Source organism: Rattus norvegicus, chromosome 1, assembly GCF_021556685.1.
Source record: "Rattus norvegicus strain SHRSP/BbbUtx chromosome 1, alternate assembly SHRSP_T2T, whole genome shotgun sequence".
NCBI classification, from domain to species: domain Eukaryota; kingdom Metazoa; phylum Chordata; class Mammalia; order Rodentia; family Muridae; genus Rattus; species Rattus norvegicus.
The window spans coordinates 80,004,728-80,022,909 of NC_141534.1; the positions used below are offsets into that span (position 1 = coordinate 80,004,728).

Below are 18,182 nucleotides of genomic sequence, written 5' to 3' on the forward strand. Positions count from 1 at the left end.
GAGAAGGGCGGACACACTGGACACAGATGGGCGCCATAAAGTAAAATACAACAAAATGTTTAATGAGCAAATTCGTATTAGCAAATATGAAACTGCCACAGAGAGGAGGAGCAGGACTGAGACCACGGGTTGAGGGTCAGGAAGACTAAGAAGAACCAACTACTTAAGAAACCAGGGTGGAGAACAGGGAGGACCAAAGCCAGAGGACGGGAGCTGTGGTCCTGCAAAGGGAGAAGGCAGGGCACTGAGGGCCAGACAACAAAATTCAAAATAGTTTGGCCATAAAATATAAACACGCTATGTTCCTACCATGGGGTAAGAGAGGAGGAAAGGGGTGTAAGGGTTAAGAGGCTGTTTGGGAAGGGGCTGTGGGGGGTCCTACCCGCCCTGCTGTGCACACAGTCCCCATCCCAGCCCGTTCCCTCTGTGTCTGTGTGGGTGCATGTGTCTGTGGGCCTGTGTGCACTTGCCCAGTCCCCTTCCTGCCCTAGCCCCCCCACCCCCCCACCCCCCTTAATTGCTGCCATTCCAGTTGCTGCCGGCTGTCATTCGGCTGTCACTCCTCTGCCCATCATCTTCAGAGGGGGGAAAGGAGGAGGGGACAGGTGGGGGGGAAAGTCCCCAGCCAGCCCTGCCCCCACCCTCCCCCAGCCACCTCTACCAGAAGTCCCGACGGTGGTACGAGTCAGGGTCACAGTATTTTGTGACCACCACTCTGTTGGCGAACTTGCGGCCGGTTAGACCCTGCATGGCTTTCTGGCAGTCAAACACAGAGGTGAACTCCACAAAGATCTGTAGGAACAAGAGGCAGTTCTGTGAACAAAACTGGCTCCTAGCAACTACTCAGCATTCATTTAAGTACAGAAAATGAGAGAACACCTCAATGCACTCCACAGAGGCCTTCCATTCAGTGTGAGGCTGTTCACCCAAACATTCTCCAGTACCCAAGAACAAAGTACAGATGAGAGACATCATGGAAACAGAGAAAAACAGGCAGGCCTGAGTCATCTGAATACACATGGCATGTGACCACAGGAAAGATCCCAAAGGAGAGAGGGGTCACTTCTGCACCACAGGGTGCTCCCCAAGCCACTACAACAGCACGCTCTGCCCATAGAGAGTGGGTAAGGAAAGCTCAGAAGTTAGGATTCAAGCCCAACCTGAATTAAAAGAGGTTCATCAGGGGTTGGGGATTTAGCTCAGTGGTAGAGCGCTTGCCTAGCAAGCACAAGGCCCTGGGTCCAGTCCCCAGCTCCAAAAAAAAAAAAAAAAAGAGGTTCATCTATCCACGCTGATAATCCTGCTTGAACCACCTTAAAACTAATGAATACAGAAGGTACTGTAACATGGGAAATACATCACCCTGCTTTACTTTAACAAACCAGTTGACTTCAGAAGAGAGTGAAGAGAATAGGAGATAAAACTGACAGAAGTTTTATGGGACCAGCAAAAATGGCTCTACAACTCTTAACATCCTACGTTCAATTTTGGAAAGGTCTGACTCCTCTCCCAAAAGTTGTCCCATGCTTGCACAAACACAAAAATAAATGAATTAGAAATGACTCAACAGTTAACACTAACTAACTGCTCTTCAAGAGGTTGAGTTCAATTCACAGCAACCACATAGTGGCTCACAACAATTTGCAATGGGATCTGATGACCTCTTCGGGTGTATCTGACAGTGATAGTGTACATACATACATACATACATACATACATACATACATACATAAATGTATGTCTGTTTAAAAAAACTGCAGCCAAATTTGGGGTTTGGACCTTACTTAAACAATACATTTCAAGACAGTAATATTTAAACATGACTTAGGTAGATTAGACACCAAGGCACCAAGGAAGACTATTTTGCTGTAATAATAGAATTCTTTGGTTCAAAAAAAAAAGTTACTGGGTTAGCATGCTGGTTCTCAAGTAGGGACAGAGTATGGCCCCAGGAGATAATGAGCAATGTCTGTTAACACAAAGGTGTGGCCCCATTGATGGCCAATTCCAAAACACTTAAATTGAGAAGTACAGCTAAATTTCTAAGATGAACTCTGAGACAAGCCTAAAGCAGGTGTGAGAATACACACCTGCAATCCAAGCAGCAGGGAGGCTTAGGCAAGATCGCTAGCCCAAAGTCTGCCTGGGCTATGCAGTAAAACCCCACCTCAAAGCAGAAACAAAACCACCCCCTAGGGGTTGGGGATTTAGCTCAGTGGTAGAGCGCTTGCCTAGCACGCGCAAGGCCCTGGGTTCGGTCCCCAGCTCTGGAAAAAAAGAAAAAAAAAAGAAAAAAAAAGCTAAAAAAAAAAAAAAAACCACCCCCTAAAATATTGTTAACTTAAAGCTGGATAATATACACTAAACATCAGCATCAACCTCATATATTTTTAGAAGACAAGTTTAAGTATAGAATAAAGGTGAATATGGTAGCAAAGTGCCATGAGTTCAAGACTAGCCAGCTGAAGCAACATGGCAAAACCCTATCTCAAATGAAGAAAATCAATACCAAAAGAAAGTCAGCTGCTCAAGAAGCCCGTCTGTGCATTCAGAGACCCTGTATGTATGTATGTATGTATGTATGTATGTATGTATGTATGTATGTATTTATTCATTCAATCCCCATTTAAGGAAGGCTTCCATTAAGATGCCAGCCTGAATCAGAAAAACAGTGCATATCCAGTACTGGCACAGAAGCAATCAAGAGGCTTTTTTAGCCAGACAGTCTTCTTCCTTTTGACCACCACACCAGACCCCTGCTGCATGCCCAAGATTCACTTGAAACCTGCCCAGCCTCCCCACCGGTGAGTTTCTATCAATCATCCCCTTGGGAGTTCCCATCTGCCCAGCTAACTGTTTCCTGGCTGACTCTAGTAGGGATATCTAAGAAAGCAGCAGGCCCAAAGATGGCTGTTGCCCTCCATCTCACCTGACACTTTGCTCCTGTGCCTTTCTCCTCCCCATTTCCACAAACTCATCCATTTCTCTCAGTGCCTATTATAGTTACCGCATTACTTATGGACACAGATGTGTTCTGAATGTTCCTGGGCAATTTCACCACTTCAAGTTTTATGGGGCATACAAATTATATGTTATCACTAGATAATATCACCTTGACTAAATCCCCCAGCACAGGACCATACTTTAAAGCAGACCACCATCTGTCTTTAGTACAAGAAACCCAATGGGTCATCTGACTCATGACTAGGCCCTTTCCATACATTTATCAAACAAGCTGGCATTGCATCAGCTTTTTTCTATCCACGAAGCCCCACCCCTCTAGAAGAAAACCCTAAGCTTCTTCCTCAAATTCTTAAGACCCTCCCCTAATCCTCTTACAAAAATTGGCCCCTTCTCTCACAAATTCTGCTCCTGGTTCTTTCAGCCATAACAAGAGTTCCTAAAATCAATGGCTGAACATCCTGTCCTCATCTCAATCATTCATACTCCTACAATGCAGCAGTCAGCTCTACAGGGGCAAACCAAGCCCCTACTTTGAATAAGCCCACCACCAAACATACACACAGCAATTCTACCTGAGGTCTCTGCTTTCTGTCCATCTGCCTAGGACAGACCCACCTACCTAAAACCAGAACCTGGGCCTGTGCATGTGGCTCAGTGACAAAGCAGTTGCTTTAGTTGGCTACTATGAGGCCATGAATTTTATCTTCAGTACCAGAAAGAAAAATAAAGGAATCCAGCAACCCTTTCCTGTTACTGCCCAACACAGCACCCTAGCAAAGTACCCCCAACTATTTTTGAGTAAGAGCTCTATTCACAACCAAATCTTCTACTGGCAGAATAAGACCACCACCAACCCTCATCAGCACCTTCCAAGGTGGACAAGCAGAGCTTATCTAAACCCACCACAGTGCAGAGGTGGTAACTCAGTAGCCTCTGAAATCAAGACCACAAACATGTGATGCCTAGCTGTGTGTGGCTTGTCACCTCTGCACCACACACTATGAAGAGGTTCAGAAACCACTGAAAGAAGAACACAGATGTAGCTTCAAGGCACATAGGTAGTAAGGAAACTGTATGTGGTAACATCTTATCAACAAAAAAGGCAAAGCTACTTGCAAAAGGATTACATAAGAAGAAAAAAAATAAGTTACATCAATACAGAAACCAATTTCTCCACTATAGGCCCCAGTCTCCCAAACGAGCTTGATCCTCTCTGGGTCCTCTGCATCACCCTTGGCCGGAACTAGACAGGTATTGAGAGGGACAGAGGGTGGTAAGGGGTGTGTACACAAAATAAAGGCACCCTGACCTTTCCGCAGCCAGGCACCTCGACGCCATCCACGGGCCGAGGAATTTCAATGGATTTGACCAGCCCATACTTGCTGCACTCGTCTCGTACATCCTCTACAATTTCCTCATATTCCTCATCGTCCAGCAGCTCCTCAGGGAGCACCATGTTCATGAGGCACAGGACCTCAGTTGGGTGACCGCCCATCTGCACCTGAGAGCTCATCAGGCCGGGCACTTGAAGGGTCACAGGTGTCTGATTGATGGTGCTCTGTGGGGTCAGGGAGAACAGATTTGTCACAAAATGGCTCAGACTAGCCTCCCTCCATTCAAGCCTGTGCCTCTTACACCCAACTAGTGGGACCATTCCTCTACTTAAAACACTTATGAACCCATTGTCCAAATCCCCTCCCATGAAAACTGGGGCAGAACTCAAGAAAACCTTCCCATCCAACCCTTCCCACCCCCAGGGTCCCTCTAGCCAATGGAAGATGACGTGCCGGGAGGCTCACCAGCGTGGCATTCTTGGCTCCCACACTCGCCCTCTGGACAAGCAGCTTCTTGTCCCCTAGCTGCATCCCATTCAGCCCCGCAATAGCCTATGGTCAGAGGATGAAGGGTGGAAGGGGTGCAGGGAAGGAACAAGTCAGGAACCAAGGGGCCCAGCACTTCCCCCAAAGAACCAGGCATTGTCAAGGAAAGAGTAGAAGGCAAAGGGCCTTTAAGTTTGAAAAGAGGCAAAACCAAAGGAAAAGAAATGAATCCCCACTAAACACCTCCCACCCTAGCCCAAGGAAAGGACCCCTAAGCTAAGAAATGAAGTAGGGTTAAGAAGGGCAGATGGAGCAAGCAGCTAAACACTTGGGCTCACCTGATCTGTAACGTTGATGTCCACGTACTCACAGAAGGCATAGCCCTTGGAGAGCCCTGTGGCACTATCCTTGACCAAGTTGAAGGCCTTTAGAGGCCCAAAGGATGTCAGCAGTTCTTTTACCTGCAAGGGGCCAAAAATTCATCAGGGTTTGGTCAGGCTGATAAAGGTAGCTAGCAAGAGAGCAGAGGATTTACCTGGTCATCATTCAGGTAGTTGGGCAAGCCCCCGATGAACAGCTTATGGGCAGAATCTGGGACTACAGTGGATACAACTCCTAAGACAAAAGGAAGAAAGATGGAACTGGTGACATACGCACGTGTCTTTTCAGCACTTGGGAGGCTAAGACAGAACAATCAGTCTCAAAAAAAAAAAAATCTACAACGAGCCCTTTCACAGGTCTTATCCTACTTAAGATATCATATAAATAAAGGTAGGAGGAAGCCACACCACCCCCATATTCTGACAAGTACATGAGCATTGACCAATCAACAACTGAATATGAAACATTCCCTAGGAACTGACAACCACCCAGGAACATCTCATCTCCTTCTGTTGTTCAGCCCTTTGCCTTCAAGGTCACAGGGTCCATAAGCCCTTGCAGGGGTGACCTGCATTCTGAGGTAATGTGACAAGGAGCTGAGAGGCTGCTTAGAGTCTCAAAACATGCCTCAGTGTTGGCTACCACTGTCATGATGACTAGTGGTCAACTCTGCGAAGCTGTGTTCAGGATCCATTAAAGCTCCAATATAACTACATAGTGGTATCACCTGAGGAAAACTCCCTTCTTCTCTATTCAACTCACATATAAGTGATGGCCAGATGCTTCTTAGCACACCACACAAGTTTCACCATCATTCAATTCTTAAGAGTCATTATCAGGCCCCTGCATCAGTCCAGCGTAACTTCTCTATTCCAAAGTCCCACTATAAGTAACCTCCCTCTTTCCAGCTCTCCCCCATGCCAAGTGCAGTGGTCCATCCTAATCTGCAAAAGCATCAAGATACTGAATGGACACACCCCAGAACCTGGGTCACTGTGACCCATCCGTCTTCCAGGGTGTGATGTGCCCCAAAGAACTGCAGGCATCAATTCAGCTATTTCTAACCATCAGAAGTGTACCCCAGTAGTCAAGTCACCTAGGCCACAACAGACCTAAGCTACAGTGCAACTGTGACAAGCAGAAGCATTAACAGCCAGGCCATAACCAGTACTGTCATAGGTCAGGCACAACTACTTTAAAAACCTATCTGGGCCTGGAGAGATGGCTTAGCAGTTAAAAGCACTTGCTGCTCTTCTAGGGGGCCCAGGTTCAGCTTACCAGCACCCACATGATAACTCACAACCACTCATAACTCCAGCTCCAGGGAATTTGACTCTCTCTTTTCTGACCTCCTTGGACACCAGGCATCCATACAGTATATACTTATATGCAGGCAACACACACTCATACACATAAAATTAAAGAGTTAATCTACCTCAGGTACAAAAGCCCTAACTTAAAGCAAAAAGTAAAGTTCTAAGTTCTGAGACAGGAAAAAGGTGACTTCTAAAGCAGCTCAGCAGGCTTGGCTCTGCAGCAGTCTCTGACAAGTAAGCAACAAGGCAGCAACCGGACCCCAGGCCCAATCTGGTAATCACTGTACCTTACCTTAGAGGGAGCACAAGGTAGAGCCCAACCCAGCTGCCCTGACTTCAACTCTTTGCTATCTACACCAGAGAAAACAAGGAGACCACACTACTAACAGGGCACACACAGAAGCATTCTGTGCCACTTAATCCCAGGAATACAAGGAGCTAACACTGGTGACTAAGAACTCACTTCTGGGGGAATGCAGCTCAGCTTCCACTACAGGTGATGTCAGTTTAAGTGATCAGTCCATTACTCTCTCACCAGGGACAAAGTCAGCCTTCCGATTTACAAATCTTTTAACTCTATCATCAACGTTCAGTAGATTTCATCAAGTGCTTTCCCTCTTTAGTTTATATAGTGACCTTTGTTCTCCTCCTCTGGAAGAGGAAGTTCAAAAAACAAGACCAGGACCTGAAGGCAGAATTCCAGTTGGTGCTACCACCTCCAAAGTAGTAAATTTGTGTGGAAGCACAGGCAGGCACATCCCAAAGAGACTCAGGACTGATCTTTCTATTGTTTAATCACAGCGGTGCAGAGACTCACTGTGCAAGAGGCTTGCCCCTTAGCAGCATGATCCAAAGCAACTGTGACATTATCTACATGGTTTCCAGCAGAAAGTAACATGAAAGAGTACAAAAGCTGAGCTATGACTCCCTCTGAAGCCAACCTGTGCAGCCCAGGAAACCTATGAATTACACGACCAAGAACAATTATTAATCATCACTGCTGGCTTTCCTCCTCTGTGAAATGACAATTCCACCTACTACAAAAGGATGTCAAACTGTGATGTGGCACATGCTTGTGATCTCAATACTGGGGGCAGTTGGGAGACCAGTCCAAGATACAGTTATACCATGTATCAAAAACCTCTACAGCCAGGCCTTCTGGTACAAGTTTACAATCCGGACTATGCAGGAAGATCCAAAGTTCAAGGCCTCCCCTGGGAAACACAGAGAGACCCTGCCTCAAACTAATATCAAAAAGGCTGAGGATACCATCAAGTGGCAGACTACCTACCTAGCAGGAGCAAGGCTCTAAAGTTCAATTCCTAGAATTCCAAGTACAATGATACCAGTAATAAAAATAAGTAACATAAAAGGAATGAGAGTGTGCCAAAATTTATTTGTAAGAACAAGCTGTGGGCCACAACTGACTTCCAACTCATAATTAACAAGTGAAGGCTAAAAGAAGATCGAGGAACAGGCAACAACTGGCATGCCACACGGTCATTAAAACCAGCAGGTAGCTGTCTATGTAATTACAGAGCAATCCAAACAGTGAATTTAGTGCCAAGAGATACAAATAAGATGGTCTACAGCTTCACCTGAGAGTCAGCAAGCAAGCAGGACGTAGTGGCACAGGCCTATAATCTCAACTACTACCCAGGCAGCTAGGTACAGGAGGCCAAGATCCTGGCCTGTCTAGGCAAACTTAGTAAGACCCTACCTCAAAATAAGAACTAAAAAGGAGCTTGGGATTCAGGTTAGAGGTAAAGTGCTTTCCTGACAAGCACAAGGGCTGGAGTTAATCCCCAGTACCACTGTGAATTCTTCTCCAAGCAGTATTTTGAAGAACATGTTAGCTTAAGTCTTAGGTAAATGGAGTGGAAAGAGGCACTGACCTCACCAGACCTTGCAATAAGAAAGCATTAGGTAGTAAGGCAACGATCCCAAGTCCTATACTACCAGAAATGTGCTCCTCCTCTATAGTAAAGAGGTGACATGACTTGGTTCCCATGGGCACCCTCTGTGATGTTGAGCATCAACCAGGAGGACCCCACATTCATTCCAATCAGCCTCAGACCAGGGCCTGACTCACTTAGCTAGACTCCAGCACCAGTGCTTCCTAAAGTCCAGTAGCGCATCAAACAGCCTACATATCCCAACTCATACCCCACTTCACCTGCCAAAAGCTAGGTCAGCAAACTACAATTTGCAGGATGGTGTACACTGAGCCTTTTAAACTCTGAAAAATTAGTGCAAAATATAAAAATAAAAATCCCAAAAATATCTGTATTTTTTAATGACCCTGTCTGTAGCTTAAGCACTAAAGATCTATTGTGACCTACCAATCAGAGGTTATATTAATATAACTACAGGACAGCACAGAACACATGACAAAGACATGGTATCAGTGAAGACTAAGATACCAGGGCCACACACCAGAACACACAAAGATCTGTTGATACGTACTTATAAGTACATACATACACAACACATCAAGTCCTAAAATTCCAGGGCTAAGCAGACAAGGTAAGAACAATGCCCAGACTCCAAATCCCATACTTTCCTGAATACATCTGATCTGGACCTAGCTCTGACGTTTACAAGCTAAGCTAAACTCTAAGTTCTCAGATCACAGCTCGCCACCACTTCAGAGGCCTAGCTGGAAGAAGATCCACAGTCGCACACACTATCGCCAAAGCAACTCTATCTAGGTGGACTAAGTACAGGAACTCGGGTTGAGGAAACAGTGTCTTCCTATCCCACCCACCACCCTAACAAATTCCCACTCACCAGGCACATAAACAGAGGGGTTCTCTGACATGCCAGGCAGTGGCTGGTAGTCATGAGGCCTTCGAATCTTCAATGACTGGCCCTGGAAGATGATGCCATCAAAGGCCATGGCCTGGGTCGTCTCATCCACTGACCGGAACTGAAGGAAGAGAAGCAACAGAACTAAGGGGGTAGGCTGGGACTAGACCAGCCCCCAAGACTCTTAACTTTCCTCCCACTTATATAAACAAACATCATGTACCAAACCCTGTACTGGACAATGGGAAAAAGCATTACCAGATTGTTTCTAGAAGCTTACACTCTAGAAAGCAAATATCCTGGCACCCAACAGATAGCAAGCACACCATCATAAATTCTGACAATGTGGAAAGGGACCAACTGCTGAGAAGCCAGCAGGGAAAAGTTAGGTCAAGTAAGTTTGGTGGCAATGACAGCCCAGGCTTTCTAATGAAGTGACACTTAATCTGAAGTCTCTAATAGTACAAATCAAAATAGACTCTGATGGGCAAGTACAAACTGAGAAAGAACATTCAAAAAGTCTTCGGTAGCCTTGATCACGCTACCACCACCGTGTTTTACAATTATGACTCCAGAGTTGAACTAGCTCTTTACAGACAGTTGGAGAGTAACTGCTAAGAAATATGACTTATAAACATCTAGATTAAACTGCCTCAGCCTAGGCCCCAAGTAAGTAGAAGCATACTGAGCCCTCTGGAAAAATCCGTATAGCCTGAACAGAGTGGACTGGGCCAGAACAGTCTCAAAAACCACAAAGCAGGCAGATGCCAAACAGTCCTCCCAGTGAGGTAGAACACAGGAAGGCATAAGTCAAGATGGAACTGCAGAACTCCTTCAGCAGCCAAATGGAAAATGGGCTGCAGAGAAAACAAAGTAGCCAGCACAGATTAGCCCTACTATCCCTTAACCTTATCACTGGAAAGCTTACCTCCAAAAAGGCAAAATTCTTGTCTTGATTTATCTGAACAGCCAAGACTGGGTTGCCAGGGGCCTGAGTCAACCCCCCCAAGCGCATCTGGGCGTTGAAGAAGTCCATCATAGCCTCCTGCAGAGGGAATAGGAGACAGGGGAGGGCGGGGAGGGAGGTGGAGAGAGGAGGGGAAGGGTGAGAGAGGGAGACACAGAGGGGTTTGGGGGTAAGGGGAGAGGAATGAGGGAAGGGGGAACGGGGAGGGAAAGGGACAGTGGAATATGGGTCAGGGGTATAGAGGTCAATAGTAGGAACAAGTGCAGGAGGAAAATGAGAAAACAGACAGGAGACAGGAGCAAATGGGCCAGACAGAAGGACAGGCATGAGGGATGAGCCATGGAGCCCAAAAAATTAGAAAGAAGTTATTCAAGAAAAAGATGACAGGATATGACAGCAAGAGGAAAAAACAAAAAACATGAGGATGACACGAGGAAGAAATGCCCAGTGCAGACAAGGTAGGAGAACAACAGGCAGGAAGAGAAAGACAAGCAAAGGGACAGGAAGGGCGCCCAGAGAGGCAGAACAAGTAGAGTGCAGGGGCAGGGAGAGATGGAGGAGCAGGGGAAGAAGGGGTAGGGCGGGAGGGGAGGAGAAAAGAGTGATGTGGAGGGATCTGGCCCTGGAGTCCGGGGGCTGGTTTATCAAATGTAGCAAAGTGCAGGTTGAGAAAGTCAGAATGGACCTTACTTGCCTTCGACGATGGTAGCAAACTTTTTGTTGCTACGAGGGATCTCAGCCCCACAATATTTCACTTTAAAGAGAAATGGAAACAACTCTTTGATCTCGGGATTCTCAGGGGGTGCCACGGGAAGGGGTGGGGGAAAGGGGTGGGGGAGAGGAGTGGTGGGGAAGGTGGGGGAGGTCAGGGCTACCAAAAATAAAAGAACAGCGACCATGGGAGGGATGTGGGGAAAAGGATGTGGATAGACGGCAGAAAAGGAGAGCATGTCAGAAAACTGGAGGGACGTGCGTCTGTTTGTACGTGTGTCGAGTCTCCCTCTCTGTCTCTCTCCAACACGTAGGTACAATATGTAAGTGGGTACGTTATGTGTGTGTTTGATCCCTGGGTTGCTGGAGGAGGTTGGGGAAAGGGAGACGGGAGAGGGGAAGAGGAGGGAGGGAGGGGCCACCCCCAGCCCGGCCCCTGGCTGGCTCAACTCCATCCGTCCGTCTGGGAGGGGGCCGGGGGGTCTTGCAGGAACAGAGTCTGACGCGTGCAGGTTGGGGAAAGGGAATGGAGGGAGGGGAGGCACAGGGTAGGGAAACAGGGGAGAGGGCCGGGGCAGGAGGAGGGCAGTACCTCAGTGATGCCAAAAGGGATGTTGCCCACGTAGAGACGTCTGGCCTGTCTGGTCATCTGGCTCCCAACCACAGGCACTGGCGTTGGGGTCACAGCCAGACCATCAGGAGTCATAGTCGGGAGAAGGGCAGTGGCTGGAATCTGACCCGCAGCTTCAAGAAAGGTATAAAGAGTAAAATCCCATTAGCAACCCTAAAACCAGGACCACTCAGTGTACACTAACCATACCCACCCACCCTCCAGACCACTTCATCTGGAAGCTCTTCAATCAGCCAAGTCAACTCAGCAATGGAGTCCAATACCCACTACTAAGAAGTCTGACTTCCTAAGGGGCCTGCTACGGAAGACATTCCCTCCTCCAGCAGCACTTCACATGGCAGGTACCAGAAGTCCTTTAGTTTCACCAAGCACATTAACACACACAACTTTAACCCCTAACACCCTCCCTCCACACACACACAATTGTAACCCCCACAAAGCCTACGGGAGGGAAAGGCCTACCTTGCATGGCCTTGTACTGCATTGGGGTGATGTGCTCAAAGCCAGGCGGTGGCACGTCCCAGTATTTACGAACCTTCTTCTTCTTCTCATGGCGGGGGGAACGACTGGGGAAGGGGGGGAGGGGGAAAGTGGGGCAGGGCAACCTCAGTCTGACCAACACTGGGTCTGCAAATCCCATAAGGAGCACCTTCCCAGTCCACCCCACCCTCCCACAGAGAAGCTCCTCTCTCTCCAGGAGGGAGAGCTAGGCCTGGGCCTGAGGAGGGACACTGGCAGATGAGCCTCTTTCCCAGTGCTCGGGCCAGGGTGGGGATGCAAGGCAGGCAAATTGCACAGGTGAGGAAGGAGAAGGGATTGGACATGGGGCAGAAGGGGCAGGAAGAGAAGCTCACATCAATCCACCGTGCTCCTCTTTAGCGCCTCTGGTCAAAGGTTTGCTGAGGGGTGGGAGGGAAAGGGAAAGGTATGGGGAGGAGTGACTGGGGACCTTTGTCTTCCCCTCATAACACACCACACCCAAGATCACTGAACCCCAGGATCAAGGCAGGACCGAGGAGAACAAGTAGCATGCAGGCCCCCTCGGCCCTGCCAATCCCCCTAACCCTACCATTCCCAGGAATGTGGAAGTAATGAGAAGGAGCAGGAAAAGACTAGGCCACTCTATGGAGAAACTGAGATAAGAAAGGATGTTCTTCATATATCCCACACTTCCTTACCTAAAAGGAACAGAGAGAATGAGGGGAACCCAGGAAGGAAAGATGCCTCGGAATAACTAGCCCTGAGCTAGAAATGAAAGCTTCAGATACAGCCCTCCTCCCAGAACAGAGGAAGCAGAAACAAACAGGGTTCTCCGAAAGAGCCCCAGACAGAATGAGAGAATAAGAAAAAAATAATTGGGCCCTCAAAAGACAGGTACAGCCTTAGACAGGGGAAGAGAAAAAAAAAAAAAAAAACTCATTCCCTGCCCCCAGGAACTACTGCCCCCAGCAACCCTTTGCCACTGCCAGAGAAACTGAAAGAAATCCCATAAACAGGGAAAACTGAGTTCAAGACAGACCAAGCGGCACCCACATGGAGAACAATCAGGCAGACCCAGTCTCTGACAGAGGACCCAGCCAGAAGTCCCAGGGCTCTAGTGTACCTTCGTCGTCTCCTGTCCCGGGAGGCACTGCGCTGGTCCCGGTTACGCCGATCTCGGCTCCGGCTCCTGCGCTTTCGGTCCCGGCTTCGAGAGCGACTATGACTACGCTTCCGGTGCCGGTTTTCCTTGTCCCGTTCTGGACAAGCATGAGAAGACATGGAATGAGTGAAGAGAAAGTGCAGGCCCAGCCCACCCTGCGTGCTGGTGGCTATACCAAGACCCAGGGAGGCCACCCCACCAAGGGAAGGGATTTAATGAAAGGAGACAACAGGCCTCCTGGGTCCACACCCGAGTCCCCAAGGACTCTGAAGGGACCAAAGGGACAGGGCCTGGAAATGCCCCCGGGGTGTAAGATACCTGAAGATGCTCAAGAGGAGCTGAGGAGCCAGAGAAGACAGAGGAAGCTGGCTCCTGGTCCCCCTCGAGGGCTGAGGGGCCTGACCCCAGGGTCGTCCCTGAGAGGGGCAGGGCTAGAGGCTGGGGAATCAAGAGACCCAATGATGTTTTCCTGAAGAGACCCAGCAACCCCTCAGGAAAAACCTCTGCAACCAGCTGGTACCCACAGCCCCACCACCAGACCCAAGGGTCAGGTGCCAGGCAGATCTAATAACCTTAAGAAGTGAGGAAACTCAACTCCATCCCTTCCCAACCAGGTGAATAATGCAAGAGCATGCACGCTCTGAAGGGAGGGGCTTCTTTCTGAACACACAGAAAGGAAGGAAAAGACACCTCCCTAATATTTCAACTGATGGTCCAGAGAAGCCTCATCTACCAGCACCTCCGTGCCTTACTCCCTCAAAGCCAAAAGCAGGGTGGGCTAGAATAAGGACCTGTGTCTTCACCATTATCTACTCTGCTTCCTTAGCATCTCTGCCTCAGAGGTCATGGCTACTAACAGAGCACAGCCTAGCAAGAAAAACTACAAAGCCTCAGAGGCAAAGGCAGGCAGATGGACCTAAGACCAGCCTGGTCTACCTAGCAAGTTCCAGACCAGCTGGACCTACATAGGCTCCAACTTAAATAAAAACACAACACTATAACTACTACTCTGCAGACTACCCCCTCAAGGTAGAAGCTAAACCAGGATCACCTTAATGTATTTCCTTAATTCCAAAGTACCACTGATCTCTCAACCATCAACCCCCCACCCACCCATACAGATGAACACAGCCAGGAGTGATGAGACATGTGGCAGGCTGACACAAGAAAATGAAGGGTTGGAGGCTAGTGAGTTAAATGAGATACATACTCAAAAACTCTAACAGGTGTATCCTAAAAGTACTGACTTCTGAGACTGGCAGTAGGAAAAAGCAATAAGAGAAATTTCATAGTAGATTTTAAACACACTCTACATTTATATTATGTATTTTTCTGTTGCAGTAAGTAAATTTTGAAATATTTAACTCAACTACTAATACTAAAAAAACACCTCAGGAAAAACATAACCAAAACATAACCAACCTTGAGATACTTCTATCTGAATCTGCAAACAGACTATTGTCGCTTGCATTTAATTGTCACTAGTGCTTTGGAAAATCTGTCAGAAGCTCATAAAGCAGATAAGGAAACTGAGGCACAGGGAGATCATGACTTGCTCAAAGCCCAACAGCTGGGCAACAGTGAAGCCAAGACTGAAATTGTAATGCCACTAAGTTAGGTACCAGGCTGTAGTCTCAAACGAAGACCAAGCAGAACACTCATTACAGAGTCTGGGTTCAACTACTAACAGCAAAGAATGTGCATGTACATGTAAAGAATAAAATAATCAAGAGCTAGACAGGGGCAAGAACTGTGGAATATTGAGACAAGCACAGCTCTGGCTCCACACCAGGAAGAGGGGCTACTTACAAATCCCAAATGTCTTCCCTCCCGCTAAGTCTCAAAAGCAAAAACAACAAACTCCAAAAATGACATGACAACACCAGGTGTCTAGGACACAAACTTCCTGTAAACTTAGGGAACTAAGAAGGGGGCTAAAGCTAAGAGATACAGTGAGTCTGGGTCAGAGACAAATACCCACAGGCAGGCAAGGTGACAAGATGGTCAAGCTTTCTTCCAGCAAGGCAAGAACCTTCTCCCACATACTGATGCTGGACCGTTAAAAGGAAACTTCATTTGCTCAAAATGCTATACTCTAGCTGTCTTATGCACATAGCTCCAATAATCGACCCTTATAGGCTGGGTCTCAGGCCCCGTTGCCAACATCAGAAGGGACACTCTAGAACTAGTATCACAGCCTCAAAAAACAGCTAAAGCAGCTCCACTTGAACCACCTGAACCACAAGGAACTGGCTTTGCAGTCAGAGCTCTACACAAAAGCAGGAACTTAGCTTTAACATCCAGTTTTTCTTTCTTTGAATGAAGGTCACATCTACATTACCAAGGTCTTATAGGAATAACATTTGGCATCCACTTTCCCCACCCTTCTACAACTCGACACCAGTCTAGTTAGGTATTTAGCATAATCCAAGCCACACAATCTATATACACTCTGCTCCATTTAAACTCAGCTCCAGCTTTCCACTGACTAATGCCTGGAGCTTTTTTTCTTAAGAGAAAAAACAAAAACTTTATAAGCCCTAGTTTACTGCTCAATAAACAGAAAGCTAGTATGTCCTCAGAAGGCTGTTACAAATGATTCACTTAAGACTGTTTAGAGCATGATGGTGGCTCAAGTCTCATGCAGAAGGCAGAGGCAGGAGAACCTCTGTTGAGTAGGACAAGTTCAAGGACTCAAGGACAGCTGGGGCTATACAGAGAAACCTTGTGGAAGGAAGGAAGGAAGGAAGGAAGGAAGGAAGGAAGGGAGGGAGGGAGGGAGGGAGGGAGGGAGGGAGATTTTAAGAGTTTAACAAATTTCCTTGCCCTGACACATGGTAAGGCCTGAGTTTAATCACAACTATAGTCAGTATGTACCACCATTACTAATTTCAAAAACCCAGTAAACAGAGCAGTGATGATCAGCATACACCTAACAAATTACCATACATAAAGATATTTGAACTCAGGTATATTCAATTTCTAAGGCCTATACTTTTAAACAGTACACTACTCAAAGCAGAAAAGCTCAACAAGGGCACTCAGAATAATTACTTTTTCCACATGTACTGTTTCAACTACTCTCTCAATTCCAGCTTCATTTCGAAGAATTCTGAAGGTCTCACCGAATGCCCCAACACAAGGCAGCTTAAGTCTCAATCCTTAAGAAATTTGAGCTCTTCAGTCTCAAAAAAGGAGGTTGTAGAGATGTCTTATATCTTATATATAACTCAACTCTTTCCTCGGGATTCCTAAATCCATCAGCACCAACATAGCCTGACTGCCTTTCTGATCCAAATTCATAGTACAGGATCTTACTTTAGGAGCACCTGCCTCTACTAACCTACTAATGGGCCAGCTCCCTACTTCCCATTTGCTTGACTATTTTATTATTATTTTATTATCCCTACAGTATGATTGGATTTAGGTGTCCGAGTTTGGAATGATACAGGACCTGGGCTTTGCCTAAAACCAAAAGGTTTAGGGAGTGTTAGGGATATGAAAAACAGATGTCGGCCGCCCAAACTCCAAGGCATATATGATTTATGCTCAGCAGGGGCACAAAGAACGCAGAGACTTCCCTCTTTGGCGGGCAAACAGGTGTAGGACACATTTTTATCTAAGACGCCACAAAACCGGAGGCTGAGACAGAAACATCGAGACAGGAGAGTTCTGGAGAAATCGAAAAGTATGAACAGGCTCGAAACCTACAAGCACCTAGTGATTGCAGCGCCAGTCCACGTGAAGGAGGGGGGGGGAGAGAGTGTGCTTCACCACCGCCATTTTGGAAACAAAGGGGGCGTGGAGAAAGGAAAAGTACGCCCGACCGGAAGCGGAAGTGCGAAGGCAGCAAAAGAAAAAGAATTGAGACCTAAATTCATGTCTTTCTCAAGTAAAAGACAAAAATTTAAAACAACAACAAAAAAGATGCACAAAGAGGAATGCGGCGCGCCCTCAATGCGCCTACTTGACAAAACGCGCCGCCTCCACCGAGACCACGTGGGCGCGGGATATTGCGGCGCGCACGCGCCGTGAGCCTCGCCCGCCACCCCTTCCCTCAGCGCCAAGGGGAGGTCACGTGAGCTAGGCGCGCGCGGCACGGGGGGGGGGGTAAATCGTGCGGCCCTAGGGAAGGGAACAAGAGAAATGGCAGGGGGGGCGCACAGGGCGAAGCAAGAAGCCACCCCACAACCCCAGCGCCCTCACCTTGTTTATTCTCGTTGAGCTGCCGCTCGAACTCGTCGAAGTCCGACATGCTTAGGCGGCCGCGTAGGGCCCTGTGCAGCTCTCGCCTCGCCTTGCCGCCCGCCCGCTCCGGCTACTTCCGCCGCTGGCTTCGGCTACTTCCGGCCCCCGCCGGCACTCCGTCGCCTACCTAAGCAAGCCCCAAGCCCCGCCCCGTCCCGACTCCACCCCCTCGTCCCGCCCGCCCCACCCCCCCTCGAACTTCCCCGAGCTCAGATCCGAAGCCTGTCGGCTATTCTCGGAGAGAGAAGTCTGCAGACGACGGTCGCCCTCGAAATCACCCGAAGCGAGGATTTTTGCCGGCTGCCCAAGTTGCGGTAACTTTTCGGAGACTAGCGTTTCAACGTTCGGAGGATTCCGTGGGTCCTCGCGTTCCCCTACACCAGCCTCCTCTAAAGATACGGGTTTTCCTACAACTCAAACCGTCTCAGTCTCTGGCCGCCTCTGGAAATTAGTCCCACCCCTCGCCGACCCTGTTCAAGCGGTCAGTCACTTCCAACAATCCTAACCGTCCAGGCCTTCGGCTCTTCCGAAGGTTTCCAGCGCTCGCTCACCGCCCCTCTAGAGATTAAACCCGATTGTAATCTTCGGCTCTTTCCGGAGGTTCGACAGGGTCACTCCGCCCCTTCCGGAGAATATCGTTCCCTTCCGCCACTGCTTCAGGAAGGCCTCCAGCACGGAGGGGGGGAAATTCGGC

The 18,182-nt window shown here is 48.1% G+C and overlaps 1 protein-coding gene across 6 annotated transcripts; it reads right to left on the bottom strand.

Moving 5' to 3' along the window:
- Nucleotides 1–36: 36 nt before the first annotated feature.
- U2af2 (U2 small nuclear RNA auxiliary factor 2) lies at nucleotides 37–17,588 on the bottom strand. Of its 6 annotated transcripts, none has more exons than XM_087554108.1 (13): nucleotides 17,447–17,588; nucleotides 13,559–13,678; nucleotides 13,202–13,337; nucleotides 12,453–12,497; nucleotides 12,061–12,164; nucleotides 11,560–11,711; nucleotides 10,218–10,334; nucleotides 9,272–9,410; nucleotides 5,320–5,399; nucleotides 5,123–5,245; nucleotides 4,764–4,850; nucleotides 4,274–4,522; nucleotides 37–792 (listed from the first exon to the last, which is right to left on the bottom strand). In XM_087554108.1, exons 5-13 carry the CDS (start codon nucleotides 12,080–12,082, stop codon nucleotides 658–660), a joined length of 1,104 nt encoding a protein of 367 aa, XP_087410234.1. In that variant the 5' UTR covers nucleotides 12,083–12,164; nucleotides 12,453–12,497; nucleotides 13,202–13,337; nucleotides 13,559–13,678; nucleotides 17,447–17,588; the 3' UTR covers nucleotides 37–657. The 6 variants fall into 6 exon arrangements, with proteins under 6 accessions (XP_087410234.1, XP_087410225.1, NP_001414126.1 ...); XM_087554099.1 differs by having other exon boundaries at nucleotides 4,752–4,850; NM_001427197.1 differs by lacking the exon at nucleotides 13,559–13,678 and having other exon boundaries at nucleotides 17,447–17,572.
- Between the last annotated feature and the right edge of the window lie 594 nt (nucleotides 17,589–18,182).